Genomic DNA, 13,826 nt, shown 5'->3' on the forward strand with positions numbered 1-13,826 from the left:
CAGGAATTGAGTGTTCTCTGGACTCCTCAAAGCTCTGTAGCATGACATGTTAAACATCAGAAGATCAAATTCAATATCCATGGCATCTTAGCCAGCTCTTCATTAGGCAAAACTTTACTGGCCTTACATCTCAACCTTTCTAAGCCTCTGATATACTAGAGTCAACATTAGCTAGTTAACCACAGTTAGTAGTTTAGCCAGTAACCTTAATTTTTGCTGACTTATTGTCAGCTTTGGCAATTTCATTACCTTTGTTTGTTATTTCACTTTGAAATGTCCTAATTTTCTTATCTGTAAAATTGGAATGAGAAATAATGCTTATATATGATGTCTTTTGATGATGCCCCAGATAAAAGCAACTGTAAAGTCTTATACTGTGTTATTATGGCCATTAGTGTTATTATGATTACAATACTGCTGTCATCAATGATAATGTGATGCTATAAGAACCTATGTATTGTTTTTCTTGCCATAATATGTATTTTATTACAATCTCGAAGATGCAGGAGGCTTTAGATTCCATCTGTCCAGCCTCCCACTCCCTAAAGGATCATCCCTGCTGGTAGTTGTCCAACGTCTGTTCAAATATGGTGACAGTGATAGAAAACCTGATGCTTTGTGGGGCATCCTGTTCCTTTTTAAGACTTCTTTAACTATTAAGAAATTTTCATCACAGTGAGTTGAACTTCACCTCCTAGTAATTTCTACACACTGGTCTTATTTTCTGTCCTTTACAGCAACAGAAATCTATATTCTCTTTTCCATAAGATGCTATTGAACTTTGAAAACATCTTTTGTGTTTTCAAGCTAAAAGTACTCAGTTCTCTAAACAATTTTTTGAAGGCCTAGTAAATATTAAACTAATCCACTCATTCATTCATTCATTATACTTCACCTTATCCTACAAAGATTTAAAGTAAATTCTAAAAAATAAAATAAAATGAATTCTAGTATATAACATAAAACAATGGTCAAATGTAAATAAGAAAAAGAATCAGAGCTATGGGAAATTAAAATACAAGTAGAATGTAAAGAATGAGAACTAAAGATAAATATGCATGCGCCTATGGCTTAAATTTATTTGGCTCTGATCTAAAATCAAAAGTGAAAAAGATATTAAGTTATCAGTAACAGGAAGACATTTTTCTGTCATCGTCTAAGATGCTTTTTCCTCTACGTGGGCCTTCATCTAAGGAGGCTCTTACCTATGTTCACTGACAGTAGACTCATCAACATGTCCCTGGAAAATGCAGTAACAGTCTTCATAATCCATGAAACTGAATTCAGGATTCACTTTTGTTGTCAGCTTCTGAAAAAATGTGGTGCCCAAAAATAAAAACGGGTTTTTGCAATTAGCTTGATTATGGTTTGGGGAAATTATTTCCTTTTTTGGTTCAGACACTGTTTTTATCAGGACAGTTTAAGTAAGATTGTTTTAACCTATTTTGTAACTATGTCACTTTGTTAGCCAATATAAGTTTATGTTCAAAATACTAAATTTTTTGTTCCATTATTTTGTTTTTATGAATTGGCATTAAGCCGAGTTTCACAAATTTTAATGCCATTAGTTTTTTGGGACACAAATGCTTATATTGCCTCAGAACACAAGCATCTTCATCATCTGTTTCGTTCATTTCTTTAAAACATCCTATTAGGTTTTGAAGTTTTAGCCCATATTTCTTAAAATTCACTATGCTTCCTCAGTTTTTATATTGCCAGAATTAATGATATCTTCTTTGTCTGCAGCTAAATCATTGAGGAAAATGTTGATGAAGGCTGGATTCCTGACATTCAGCTCCAGCTGTAGCCCACGTTAACCCTCATGGCAGCATTAAAATTGTTTAGAAAGCCAAGTAGAGACTGTGTTTAAGAGCAACATGGTATCATAAAAGAGCATGGCCTTTAGACTTGGACAGACCTATGTTCAAATCCTGACTTTACCATTTATTGTTTGTGTGACCTTGAACAGTTATTAGCTACTCTAAAACCCAGTTTCCTCATCTGTACATAGCAAGGTGTCCTAGCTAATCCCTAACTGGGTTGCTGTTGACAGGATTAGTAGGATTGCCACCCCTGTGGGCATTTATTTGCATGGTTTTTTTTCTAGCAACGTTTCGTAATCTGAGAGAAAGAATGAAAGAAACAGATAGTGGAATTGCTTATGTTCAGAAGCAGCATAATATGATAGAATGGATGGAGAGTTATGGAACTCTTTTGCTCTCAAGGAGCTGAGCCTGTGGGAGGTCAGCTCACCTCTTTTAACCTCTTAATCCGTAAAGGAAGGGATTGAGCCATGTGGTTCTAAACGCTGAAGATGTGAAATGGGGCCTTTTCCCAGTTGTTACTTAATTCCAAAATACGCCAGGAACTAAGTGTTTTATGGAAATTACATTATTTAACTTTCCTAACAACCATAAAATATTAATATTTAGATATTATTAATATCCTTATGTTAGAGACTGTGAAAGTGGGGTACCTAGTACAGTGTCTGGCATATAGGAGGCACTCAATAAGCAAACTGAATGACTAAGTAAAGGAACTTATCAGTTAAGTATGACGTCTGGTTACAGCCATGGAAATACAGTAGAGTAAGTCGGAATGAGGAAGGCAATATGTGCCATACTAACAGATCCAGAATTAAAGGCCGAAAACATCTAGGTTTTGATTGAAAGCCTAGGATTCACTAGGATATTTGTCCATTAGTATAATTTCTCTTTAATTTTTTTTTGAAAACAAGTTTTATAACATGTTTTATTTATACAATTCTTTAGAATCTTAGAGATAAAGAGGATCTGAGAGATTAGTTTGCTAAAATCCCTCACTGTACAGATGATAACACTTAAGCTCAAGGAGGTAAAGTTACCTAGGCTCATGCTAGACACTGATAGAAGCAGGGCTAAAATTCAGTTCCTAGTCACAGAATTTTCCTGGTGTGAAATATTTTCCCTGAAATATTCTGAAAGTTTCATAGGAGATAGTACTCTTTTGTTTCTTAAAGTGCAATCAGATTTCTTCTATATTCAAATACTGGTGATAAACATACTTGACACCTTTGTGCCCTTCTGAAAGACAGGGGAAGGGGAACATAAGGAAGAAGTCAAGAGCACTTCACAGGAAGAGATTTTCTTTTTCTCAATTGTGATATCTGTGGTAGTACTCTGACTTTATGAAAAACACTGTGACGTTTGGAAATTTACCAAACTTACTTTCCTACCTCTTGGGACTCTGACAAATCTAAGACTCTGTGACGTGTGTGTGCGTGCACACACACACACAACTATATATCTTAGACTGACTTGTTTTTGAGGTAGTTCTTCAAGAAATACAATAGTAAAATAACACCATATCTTTTGCTCATAGCGTATTGGCTAAAGCCATGAACCCAAAGGAAGTTGCCCTGGAGAGCAATTTTCTTTGTAAAGATGACAAAAATATTCAGGGCACCAGTGTTTTCAAGTTGAACTTCCTTGTTGAAATTCACTTCACAGTCAAAGGAAAAAAAGATTTACTTTTTAATACAGTAATAAAATTGTTGGAAAATATTCAGTGATAGAAATAATTCAAAGAAGTATAGGTAAAGGCAGAAATTTTAGAGTATTTAATTTCTTTATTTCTTAACTGTTAGTGCTCTTGAGTTTTTTAGTCTCTTATCTGTAAAACAAGCCCTCAAACTGAAATTGTGCTGGAGGAAAAAACAAACTAATTCTTGGCAAGTAGTATCCCTGGAATGTGTGTTAATGCCATTTTGTACATTTTTAAATCAAGGTTTTCTGATTAAACTTTTCTACAAGTTTTGTTCTGCTACTGTTTCACATTCTTTTAATTCTGAATAACTCTCTTATCAAATTAGTTATAATAGTTTTGATGTGATGGAGAAAAGCTATTTCACTTGCTAATAACAGTGCTGACATTTAAATTTTAAACAGCATTTAGTAGTAGGTACAAGAGTAACTTTCAAACATTTTAGACTGCAACCTAGAATAAGCAATATATTTTACATTGTGATCCAGTTTGCATGAACATATATATAAAGCAAAATCAGTAGTTTCCTGAAATAATACTATTTCTATGAGTGATATGCTCTGATGTTTTCTTTTCCTTTATTCTATTCTGTTTCATTTGAAAAGCTGCTGATCATAACCATCTAAGTTAATTTTTACACCACCTAACTGAACACAACTCTAGTTTGAAAGACATGGACCAAGAGGTTTCTGGTGGAAGGAGCAATGTTTACTATTTTTTTTTTTTAATACAGTATGGAAATTTACTCCCTTCCAGTTAGAAAAGAATATTCATTTTGGTTTGATATTGTCACATTAAAATTTTTTACTGATTAAAGTAAAACTTCTTGATATTGTAAAAAAAAAAAAAAGCCTTTACTCTCTGGTTCCACATTTTATTAACTTTACCCCAATTCAGAGTTTTATTTCTCTGTGGCTAATAAATAAGGTATACAAATTATATAAGGCTATATTTATATAGATATAGATAAATATGAAATCATGTACAGTATGTTATGTCACCAGAAGGTGTGTGGATTGTGCCCATTATCTGGATGATTGTGTTCTCCACTGAAATAGGAGAGAGAATAAGTTAGTGGGAGGAATGTTAGTTCAGAAGCAGGACTCTTGGGTTCTAATTTTAGACATGCAATGTGAGACTGGGCCAGTTCCTTAACTTTTCTGATCTAAGTTTCTATTCTGTAAATGAGGGAATTGATCTAGAGTATTTCAAGATAGAGTCTAATTCTAAAGTGCTGTGATTCTAAGTAAATGGTTGTTTATTTAAACCAAAGAGAGTGTTTCGTTATGCTATTAACATAGTACTAGTGGGTTGTATTTGGTAAAATAATAACTTTTTTGCTTATTCCTATTATATCTAAAATATTAATATCCTTTTGGTATGCTAACAAGACACTTAAGTAAACATCAGGGTATGGATTTGTACATAGTTTAGTACATAGTAATGCATAGTCTAATACATTCTGATAATTATGATCATTAACCATGATTAATACATTATACATATATGCATCTAAAAACATGATAATTTTTCTGCATTGCTATGTGTCTTAGTCTGTTCAGGCTACTATAACAGAATACCATAGACTGGGTGGCTTATAGACAACAGAAATTTATTTCCCATATTTCTATAAGCTGGGAAGTCCAAGAGCAAGGCACTGACAGATTGGTGTCTGGTGAGAACCTGCTTCCTGATTCATATTTGGCTATGTTCTCTCTGTGTACTCACATGCGGAAAGGGGCAAGGGAGCTTTGTGGAGTCTATTTTACTAATCCCATTCATGAGGACTACGCCCTTATCACTTAATCACCTCCTAAAGGCCCCACCTCCTAATACTATCACATGGAGGTTAGGATTTCACCATATTGATTTTAGGGGGGCCATGCACATTGTCTATAGTATTATGATAAGTTTAATGTGTTTTTAATAGATTTTGATGAGTTTGTGAGGAAACTTATTGTAATTAACCATAAACTATATCCACATCTCTTTCTATGCATCAGGAGTAAAGAATGTTTTTTGAATAAATGTGGTCCATGTTTATGTTTGACTTTATGTTCCAAAATAGTGGCTGAGCCTAGAGTGCTATATGGCTCAGAAGACAGCCTTGCACAGGAGGCCTGGAACCTGAAGCAAATCAGTTGTGTTACAGAAACTTCATTAGCTCCAATTTTTCACATAGGTAGAAGTAAGGTAAAATAAATATTAGGAACTGAGTTTAAAATTAAGCTTAGAAAGTATTTCTGCTTTTTCAAGATAAGTTGGAAAAGAAGAAAAAGTTATTTCAGGTTGATTGTATTTAGGTGAATTTTCCATTATGTTAGCATCAGCTCGTAGAGGAATCACCTCCTTTCCATGCTTATGACTACCAGATACCTAATTTCTTTAAGCAACATGGAAACCCATCAGAGAAGGGGACTTGGGGTGATTGTTTGGGGTGTTATTCATTGTGCTCTAGAGATGACTGTGCCAAAACATTAGGATTCCGGGGCAACATACTTCCTGATTTGAAATATTCCAAACAGGTATTTAAATGAAAAGCCATTTTAGTTTAAAAAAAAAATGAAGGATTATGTAGCCATCTGTTCATAGGAACTCCTTTCTGATTGTATAATGTATTTTCTAAAAAGGTAGTGTACACTGATCAAGGAAAGTATCCACTATATCGATTTTTTAAAATTCTCAAGTGACCTACAAAATATGTGAATGCTCACAAGAAATAGTACTATTTTAGCAAGATCCTAAAAAGTCTCCCTTAATTGCAGTTTTGAGTCTGGAGAACAGAGCTGGCACAAGCTTATCCTAAAAAGTAGTGAGGCCACATTAGTGTTTCTGATTATGTATGTATTTAATATACTCATTGCGCCAACATATATTAGCTCCAAATCAGGGTCAAATATATTTATCCCAAAGCAGTTCCAGTGTAACCTCTAATCTAACTTCATTCTAAATGCCTTTGCTTTCTTAGTGCGTGATAATTTTTTATTTTGTTAATAATAATAGCTAACATGTATCAAGCATTTACAATGTATTGGGTAATGTATAATATATAATTTTTAAGATAGATACTAGTATTATCCCCATAATTAAGATACATTTAACAAACTTTTATTGTTCTTTACTATATACCAGGCACAGAGGATACAGTAGTTAATAAAAAAGCAAAGTCTCTACCCTCAGAGAACATTCATTCGAGTGGGCGAGATAAATAATAAAGGAATAAATACATACATTGTGTGTGGCGGCTACATCTTGTGGACCTTAACGTAGTTGTCTGAGGTCCCCAGTTCTACTCCCTCTGACCTCCATCACTGCATTCTTGCTGAGCCTGCCTTCCACAGTCTGCTCCCAGCCAGTGAGGGACCATGACATTGACCCTAAGGCAGACTTGTTTCTGGGAAACACCGGACCTCTCCTACAGGTGACTTGGGCTCACAGATCCTCCAACAGCCTTGCTGAATCTTCCCTAGACTGCTGGGCAGTCTAGAACATATCCATGCAGTTCCATCTGAGGTCCCTTGGGTCTCTCCCAGCCTTTCCTCATTTTCTCTCATGTGGGCAATTTTCCTAATAAAATTTTTGCAGGTTTAACCCCATCTTGGCATCTGCTCCTCAGAGGACCCAGACTAACACATTATGTTAGTGAGTAATAAGGGCTATAAAGGAAAAATAAAAGCACAATAAGGGGTTATAAGTGTGCTCTCTTAAGTAAGGGTGGTCAGGGAAGGTCTTAGGCAGAAGTGGCCTTTGAAACACATAAATAGTTGGAGAAAACTTCCAGAGTGAAGTAAATTGCTTGAGATTATATTACTTATTTGTGGTAGATTAGCAGATAGCTGGCACATTTAAATACAACTGCTTTAATATGCAATTTATAAGTGCATGTTGTTAAAGAAAATGTAATGAGAGTTATCTATTTTGGGTGACAATTCACATTAGACAATTGATATACATATAACAAAACTTCTTCAAAGGGGGTAAGGAAAAGGCTCTAGAAACCATAGAATATCACAGTTATTTCCTTTCAGCCTGCTTCATTCTGGCCTTCCTTTTTTCCCCCTGTTCTTTTAGATTTATTTTGCTAGTGCTGCAGCTTCTATACCATTTCTTCAGTTAGTAATTGAATTTACCTTTTGTCCTTCTGACTCTTTCCAGTTCTGTTTCCTGAACTGTCTCCATCTCCTACACTGCCTAAGTTGTCACTGAAATGTGCTTCAAAATATTACACAATCCAGAATAATAAGCACATTGTTTTTGAAACTGAATTGTAACCTCTTAGAAATAACTTTTTCCCCCCTCTTTGCCCATATGTACCCAATCTTCCTATTGAAATCACATTATATTGAGAAGTCAGAGAAAGTTTATATCCTGAGTTGAAATCTAGTTCTTTTATTTAAGGAATTCAAATAGGGACATACCCTTTTATTTATCTAACAATACTTCAATGTGTAAGCCATTGAAATTCTTACACAATTTTACTTACTTTTTTCTTAGTTCTGAAAAGTTTAACTTTTTTAAGCATTATAATTTTCTAAAAATTGTTTGATATATTTGTGAAGTGCTTTGATCAGTTAGTTTGGAATAGCTTCCCCTTGCTTGTTCTTTTGGCAAAAGCCTGGCACTCTTCCACCTTTCATAGAAAGTGAACTGCCCTTCTTCCTACAGAATAGAGCATGTGGAGGTTGAAAGTATTTTTCATAAGAAAAGGGGCATTCAGAGCAATACTTTCCTAAGCTTAATAAAAAGCAGTTGTGGCTGGGAAACTGCAGTGATGTCATGTAAGTTTAATCTTGCATAAGCAGCAGAGTGAGGAAATTCCAGAATTAATAAGTCGGCTGGTACAGCTGTGCCCTGAGTTGGAAAGTTCAGGATGTTCTTTTCACACTCACGACTGGACATTCTGCTCCACTTTAGCCTTTGTGAGAATAATTGGCTCCCTCCATTTCCACGCTGCTAAAACATTTATAAATTGGTCTACTTAGAAAATGTAAAATTTTAGGTGGATAAATGGTCATTTTGACTAAAAATTATTGTCCATATTTGCCTTGATTTTGTAATAACCGATAATTAGTTATTTTAAGTTATCTAGTCCTTTCAAATATTAAGAAATGGAAAATACCAGCCTTGAGAAATGATTGAAGGGAGTGGAGAGTTAAAAGCCAAGAGTGAGGACTTCCCTGGTGGTCCAGTGGCTAAGACTCCTCACTCCCAGTGCAGGGGGGCCTGGATTTGATCTCTGGTCAGGGAACTAGATCCCGCATGCTGCAATGAAGATCTGCGTACCACAACTAAGACCTGATGCAGCCAAATAAATACATAAATATTAAAAAAAAAAAAAAAAAGCCAAGAATGATCTATTGCTGTAGTTGTTAATGTAGACCTAGTGTTATCCAGAAAACAATTGGCCAGCTGATCATCAAGAAATTAGCTAAATAAAATAGATAAAATTTTATGTCCCAGAAGTCAGTCTGTTGAACAGTATAATGGAAATTCTTCTAAAGTTTTGAAAAGTAGAAAACATTTTCATTTAAAGGAATGTTTTTGGAGTGTTATCACACTAGATGATTTCATTCAGCCTTATGGTTATTAGTGTTGTGCATTTCTGTCCTCTTTATTTCCTCTTCTTTCTCCCTTCTTTGCCCTTACAGGGGAAAGAAAAAAAAAAAGTTTACATCGATCAGAAGTGTGCACAATGCTGAGCAGAAACAAGTAGGTTTAATCAGAGAATGATTTTGTGTTTCTCTAATTTCATAATTAAACATGCACATTGCTTCTTTGAAAGTCTGAAAGTTCAACTTTTTATGATTATGAGTGCCTGAATGACTTTAGAGGGTGACTCTAAAATTACTCAATTTTTAGCTATATTTTCCCAAAATTAATATAATGGAGATTTTTTATTATTTGTCTAGACATAATAAAATAGTTTAAGGCTGAAATTATTCTGAAAGAGAAGTTATGAACCATGAGTTCTTAGAGCATATATTTTAGAGCCAGACTCACCTATTTCTTCTACTTTGGAGCTAGAATTAAGCTAGTCACCTTAGTTCTCTGAGGCTCAATTTTCTTATATAAAATGGAGATTATAATACATTTCTCACAGGATAATCATGAAAATAAAATAATACTTAAAATATAGGGAATTCCCTGGTGGTCCAGTGGTTAGGACTCGGTGCTTTCACTGTGGTGGCCTGGGTTCAATCCCTTGTTGGGTAATTAAGATCACACAAGCCATGCGGCGCAGCCATAAAGTAAAATAAAATAAAATAATACACATTAAATAGCCTTTATAAACCAGTGAGTATTGTGCTTGGCAATTAGTAGTCCATCAGCAAATATTATTTTCATTCATTTACTTTTTCTTTTAATTTTTTTTCTCCTTTATTTCATTTTTCATGTATACAAATGTGGATGGAAAAAATGCCACAGTCTTTCTGCTGTTCTAAAAAGCCTATCATATTTCTTCAGACTTTGAAAGATTTAGCTGCTTTTTAGGTCAGTGGAAAACCCATTCAAAATTCCTTTCAAATTCTAATTGTGTAGCAACCAGATGGTGAAATTTGGCATTTCTAAAGGTGTCAGACAACTGAATTAGAATTAATAGACACTTCCAGGAAAGGAAGAAATACGATAGTGAGCAGAGGGCTATTCCATCATTTTCTAACCAATCTTAAAAAAAAAACCTTAAGATTCCCCCTTTTAAAATTCTCCTTTATGATGTGGAGAATACTGTTCTATAACATATTTAATTGCTGGCCCCTTTTTGGTGGTTGACAGAGTGGTGACACTGAGCATAGAGTTTAACTATTTGGAGATAGTTAAAATAATGCAATAAAATTTCAGTTTAATGAAAAATAGTAACATTTCAAATTGCTAATAAAGAACTAAACCATTTCATCAAAATGCATAATAGAATATGACTAATTTTTTATTTATTAAAAGATTAAAATGAACAAAAAAATGGCATGATGGGAACCTCATATCTAGAGTTATCATAGATGCCAACATTGTTATTTTAAAACAGGTAAATACCAAAACATAAATAAAACTAATATATCTTTTTTTTAATATAACTTTATTTATTTATTTATTTTATTTATTTATTTTTGGCTGCATTGGGTCTTTGTTGCTGCACGCAGGCTTTCTCTAGTTGCGGTGAGTGGGGGCTACTCTTTGTTGTGGTACACAGGCTCTAGAGTGCAGCCTCAGTATCTGTGGTGCACGGACTTAGTTGCTCCGCAACATGTGGGATCTTCCCGGACCAGGGATCGAACTCGTGTCCCCTGCATTGGCAGGCAGATTCTCAACCACTGCGCCACCAGGGAAGCCCAAGGTATCTTTTTTTGGTTTATTTGTTTGTTTTTTTATATTTGAATTTTATTTTTTTATACAGCAGGTTCTTATTAGTTATCAATTTTATACATATTGGTGTATACATGACAAACCCAATCTCCCAGTTCATCCCACCACCACCACCCCTACCACCCCCTGCTTCCCCTGAAACTAAGATATCTTAAAGATATACTTTAGATTATACAAATTCTCTACAGTGATAATATGCATACGTAAGATACTGTTCCTTTCTAGGGACTGCATTTTTCATAAGCAAATTTGTAAAGACTAGAAGATGATCAAAACAACCACCAATTTCAACATTACATACAGATCCTTTTATAAATATGCGATGTTGCTACATGGCATTTTCATCACTCTCTTATACACTTGCCTTCTTCCAATCTCCTAAACTTAATGTGGTAGATAGTTTTCTATGGATGAGACATTTCTTCTCTGGTATAAACGTCTATCACAGAACTTTTAACTGAATTGAAATAGGAAGAATTGATATTTATGTCTTACCAGTTCCATGGCATATATTTCTTCAACCATATTTTAAGATATATCTATAACTTTATATTAGTTTGAGTCTTTTATACAAATATATTATTTCATGATAGATGTGTGCTATATTACTTTCAAATGCTTTCGTGTTCTTCCATTTCTTGTTTTTATTTGTGTTTTATGGCATATACTCCCTAGTGCTTAAGGATTTGAGCAGAATTTAAGGTTTCAGCAAAGAAAGCTGCCAATTCAAATTACACACTCTCTTTGTCCCCCTGTCGTATACATATATTTATTTATATGTATATTAGCATGTATTTTGTTATTACTCTTCTAAAAATGCATACATAAAGTTGAACCTAATCAACACACAACATTGTGGAACTTGAATTCCAAGTATACCTTAATCATGAAAACTGCAATAGTATGACGTTCTTTGAGTCATTGTCTCTCAGTCTCCTTGACTTAATACTAAACAAAAATAATAACCCAATTGAACTCTGGCGAATGCCATCTGGAACAATTACCTAATGATTCAAAGCACGTTGAAAAATACAAAATACTTTAGAAATTCTGAGAATGACTAATGAAAAGACTTCATCTAGACAAGTTATTTTATCATGGAAGCTTGTCAGAAAAGAAGAACCCAACCCTTCTCTCCATCAATAATGTTTGTATATCAACTTCCATAGCTTTCATCCCTTAAATAAAACTCTGAATTAATCTAAATATCTTGCACTATATTTTGATTCTAGATCCATTTGAAAAACTTATTCAGTAATAGCTTATATTAAAGGCAACAAAGATGAAACCCTTTGTTGTCAGTAACTTTTCTGGACTTTCTCAGTTAAAAGGCTGGATTGCTTAGACCAGGTGAAAACAAGATTATGAATAAAGACAAGTGACTTAAAAGGTTTTAAAATAAGATTTTTAATTATTTATTAGATTTTGATCTGAGATTGAAATTAAATGTCATAAAAGGAAAATTGCTAAATTACTATTAAATAATTGCTACTAATGAAGAGTGTAAGTGGCTTTGCAAGTAAGTAGAATAATAAAACAGCAACATTCACGTTCACAGGTTTTTGTGTCACATACAACTTTCTTTTCATAGGTCTTCTGATTCTGGTATGGTGGTATCCTCTGTAGGTTCAGTTGTTACCACTATAGGAATATTCTCAGATATCCATCCCTTAGGAGTCCTATTAAAGGACCGTCTTCCAGAAAGAGGACTGGCAAAGGCCATGAACCTGGGATCTGTTAGAAATAATAGGTCAAAATCTGGAACCTTAAATTTAACCATTTTTGATGCTCTTTCAAAACCTCCAAATGGGGTGGCAACTCTGTGAGAAATGGAAAGAAAAAGAATAAATTAATTAATATTCAAATTTATTTGCCAGAAAATAGAAAACAATTTAATGCATGGTCTTATGGGCATGTTGTTGTGTTATATTCTTAGTAGGGTTTCAGTTTTTGACCTCTCAAGCAAGCATTTCCATTCAAGGACCATGCCTTTATGATAAAACAGATATTTGATAATAAATTGGTGTAAAGTCCTTATGTACATACTCTTAGTTTTGGACTGAACTAATCTGTTCCTTGGACATCACAACATTTCTTGCCTTTGCGCCTTTGCTGACAATGTTATACTTGCTTAAGATATTTCCTCCGTGCCTCCTCTCCACCAGCCCTCACTCCCTTTCTTAACCAAATTCCTGTCACGTTGATTGTCTTATGTCAGTCATTTAGTGCTTATAATATGGTACTTTGTATTGTTATCTTCTCTTTTTCAGAATACGATTTTGTTTGGGTCATCTGTGAATTTTAAACTCTTTGAGGGCAAGAGGTATATCTTTGCATCTTTCCACCTCTATCTCAGAAACCTCAGAATCCTTCTACTTGTCTGAATAAAGTCCACCTTCCTTACCTTGGCATCCAAGGTCCCATGTAACATTCTAGCTTTGTTTGATTTAGCCATTAATTATTCATTCACTCAGTGCTAGGCACAGTTCTAAGTGCTGGGGGTATACCAGTGAACAATGTAGTCAGAGTCTAAGCTTTTATATTCTAGCGAAGGAGACAGGCAATTAAAAAACATAAACAGAGTCACACAGAGTGAAGTAAGTCAGAAAGAGAAAAACAAATACTGTATGCTAACACATATATATGGAATCTAAAAAAAAAAAAAAGGTCATGAAGAACCTAGGGGCAGAACTGGAATAAAGATGCAGACGTAGAGAATGGACTTGAGGACACGGGGAGGGGGAAGGGTAAGCTGGGACAAAGTGAAAGAGTGGCATGGACATATATACACTACCAAATGTAAAATAGATAGCTAGTGGGAAGCAGCCACATAGCACAGGGAGATCAGCTCGGTGCTTTGTGACCACCTAGAGGGGTGGGATAGGGAGGGTGGGAGGGAGATGCAAGAGGGAGGAGATATGGGGATATATGTATATGTATAGCGG

General features: G+C 34.5%; 1 protein-coding gene across 1 annotated transcript in view; it reads right to left on the bottom strand.

Annotated features, from left to right (window-relative positions):
* Window positions 1–12,466: 12,466 nt before the first annotated feature.
* The window catches only part of MYOZ2 (myozenin 2), a 33,972-nt gene continuing 32,612 nt past the window's right edge, over window positions 12,467–13,826 (bottom strand). Inside the window, exon 5 of the mRNA XM_061192030.1 lies at window positions 12,467–12,701. Coding sequence (XP_061048013.1) covers window positions 12,467–12,701 — 235 coding nt within the window. The remainder of the gene's footprint in view (window positions 12,702–13,826) is intronic.

Source organism: Eubalaena glacialis, chromosome 5 (genome assembly GCF_028564815.1).
Source record: "Eubalaena glacialis isolate mEubGla1 chromosome 5, mEubGla1.1.hap2.+ XY, whole genome shotgun sequence".
NCBI classification, from domain to species: domain Eukaryota; kingdom Metazoa; phylum Chordata; class Mammalia; order Artiodactyla; family Balaenidae; genus Eubalaena; species Eubalaena glacialis.